The sequence below is a fragment of the Dipodomys merriami genome, unplaced genomic scaffold (genome assembly GCF_024711535.1).
Source record: "Dipodomys merriami isolate MVZ:Mamm:240054 unplaced genomic scaffold, mDipMer1.0.p SCAF_21, whole genome shotgun sequence".
NCBI lineage: Eukaryota > Metazoa > Chordata > Mammalia > Rodentia > Heteromyidae > Dipodomys > Dipodomys merriami.
The window spans coordinates 5828873-5831835 of record NW_027203493.1 but is presented as its reverse complement, the minus strand read 5'-3'; the positions used below and the strand labels follow the sequence as shown (position 1 = coordinate 5831835).

At 37.1% G+C, this 2963-nt stretch overlaps 1 protein-coding gene across 1 annotated transcript; it reads left to right on the top strand.

The window, feature by feature from the left end:
• Window positions 1-1187: 1187 nt before the first annotated feature.
• Window positions 1188-2144, top strand: LOC138833691 (olfactory receptor 4S2). The gene has a single exon (XM_070031982.1). The coding sequence runs from the start codon at window positions 1188-1190 to the stop codon at window positions 2142-2144; it is 957 nt and encodes a 318-aa protein (XP_069888083.1).
• The last annotated feature ends 819 nt before the right edge of the window (window positions 2145-2963 follow it).

Here is a 2963-nt window from a genome sequence, read left to right as displayed (position 1 = left end):
TCTAAAGTATATAGCAATCTAGAGTGTCCTAAATTTCACCAGTGAATACTCAGGCATTTAAATCACACATTTTTATTCCTAAAATCTTTCTAGCTGTAATTTAATGCCCATTCTCCTGCCCCTTTTCGGAAATATAATCCAGCCAAATCCTAAGGGCTTCCATGAAACTGGAAACATTAGGATATAGAAAGAAATGTTCACCTTGAAGGGACAACTGTTTCTGTTTTTGAGTTCCAACAAATGGATCAATGACAAATACCATTGCAAATAACTCTGGGCATCCTACAGTATGCTAAATTTGAAGATGAAAGAATTATGTGAGACTTCACTCTCCCTTCCTTTCTGTAAAAGAATTTTTAAATCACCTCATATTATATTATTTGTGCCTCTCTTTCAGGATTTTCATCTAGTGCATGTTTACAGAATGGTCTTCTTTCATGACAGAGGTGATTGCCAAGGAATCAAGGGATAATTCAAACTTCTGTCTTTCACAAAAGAATAAAGGAGTCTCTCTGAAGTTGAATGAGTTATCCAGGTTAGAACACCATTATTTCAGAGTTGTATTTGTGTGTTTTAAGTGATCTAAGTCTTCTTTCGTTTTTTCCTTTTTTTTTTACTATGGGAACTTAAAATCAGACAAAGGGTCACACATTTATTTATATAGGATCTGAATTTGATAAGGACAAGAACCTACCAAACTTTCTAGCTCATAGCTTTTGGAAGACTCTTTAGCTGTGGTGGTTATCAGCCCCAGTAACATTCAGAAGAGAAAAAGGTGAGAAAACAAATTTTCACTTCTACATCAAAGAAAAAGCAAATGTTTTCGTATATACAATCACCTTCCCAAACACAGACATTGTTGTTACAAATTTAAGTAGGGAGTCCCTTATACAAAACACAGACGAAAGGCTTCAGAGAAACACTGGTGAGAAGAAACTCAGGGGACTTGGTTTCTCTCCCTGGGCTTCACCTCCTCATTTCAAGTAAGGAAATGGTATATAACAGGGATATATGATCATCAAAATAGAAGCATTTCAATTTCCTTGAGCAATTTCTCAACCAAGCCGCACGGCTCAAGTCTTTTCCATTTTCAACCACCAGAATTACAGGCTTGTTTCAAGTTAGAAATAACTTCTGACAATCCATTCTCATGTGTCCTTCAGGTCATCTCTTTACCTCCCCGGAAGATGACCTCATGGACTTACACCATGGAAACAGCAAACAATGTAACAGAATTCATTTTCTGGGGTCTTTCCCAGAACCCCCAGGTTGAAGCAGTTTGTTTCCTGGTGTTTTCCTTTTTCTACACAGTCATTCTTCTGGGAAACTCCCTCATCATGTTGACAGTGTGTCTGGGTCACTTATTTAAGTCACCCATGTATTTCTTCCTCTTTTTCTTGTCTTTTGTGGACATTTGTTATTCATCTGTCACAGCACCCAAAATGATTATTGATCTGTTAGTAAAAACAAAAACTATCTCGTATGGGGGGTGCATGATGCAAGTCTTTGGAGTCCATTTCTTTGGTTGTACTGAGATTTTCATTCTGACTGTCATGGCCTATGATCGGTATGTGGCCATCTGTAAACCTCTACACTATATGACCATTATGGACCGGCAGAAATGCAATAAGATGCTACTGGGCACCTGGGTGGGTGGTTTCTTACACTCCATCATCCAGGTGGCTCTTGTAGTTCAACTCCCCTTTTGTGGACCCAATGAGATCGATCACTACTTTTGCGATGTCCATCCTGTGCTGAAACTTGCCTGCACAGACACCTATGTAGTTGGTGCTGTAGTGACAGCCAACAGTGGTACCATTGCGCTGGGCAGTTTTGTGATCTTGCTGATCTCCTACACTGTTATTCTGGTGTCTCTGAGGAAGCAGTCAGCAGAAGGTAGGCGCAAAGCTCTCTCTACCTGTGGCTCCCATATTGCTGTGGTCATCATCTTTTTCGGCCCCTGTACTTTTATGTACATGAGGCCAGACACTACCTTCTCAGAGGACAAGATGGTGGCTGTGTTTTACACCATTATCACTCCTATGTTAAATCCTCTGATTTACACTCTGAGAAATGCAGAGGTGAAGAATGCAATGAAGAAACTGTGGAGGAGGAAGGTTTTCTGGGATGCTAATGGTAAATAACTGGTAGTAGTCATTTAAGCTGGATAATCGTAAATTAACTTGATTCAATTAACTTCAGTTAACTTCTATTTGGCAAAGACAGTTACAACTGCCTCACAGAATTTGCATCAGAAAAGAAATGAAATAATAAAATAGGTGACATAAAAAGTTATGATTACCATTATCTCTATACTCTTCATTAAGAATTTCCTGTAACCTGTATAAAAGAGAAAATGCTGTTATACAGAATATCAAACATGATGTTTCTGTTCTCCTCAAGTTTGAGTGTTTCATTATTTTCATTTTGAAGAGGGAATTGTGTTATGACGTATCTAAGGGTGTTTTCAGGGTTTTGAAATATGGTTGGAATATACTGTGCTCTTCATAGATATGTGATGTATAGATGAGAACACATGAAAAGCAACACATTTGTGATAATGCACTCATATGTTCATATGTATTCCTCAAATCAAGTTGATGAATGCAATGTGAATAGTGGAATATGATCAGACTGGTGCATTAAATATCAGTAAAATAACAAAATTTGGCAGATGAAAGACCAGCATAAAATATCAGTAAAATAACAAAGATTTGGCAGATGAAAGACCAGTTTTCATCCATGCGATTCTGGAAAAGTTTTCTACTATGTAATAATTATATATATATTTTCAAACTATGGAAAGAGTACATTGATAGACCTCTTTGTTGCTTTTTTACATGTGTAATATGAAATGGATATACTTCTGATATTGGACAAGTATGTGTAAATAATTGTGTTGGTAAAACATATTTATTTCACCAGGAGCTGCAATCTGTGATTTGCTTTTTTTTATTGTGAAA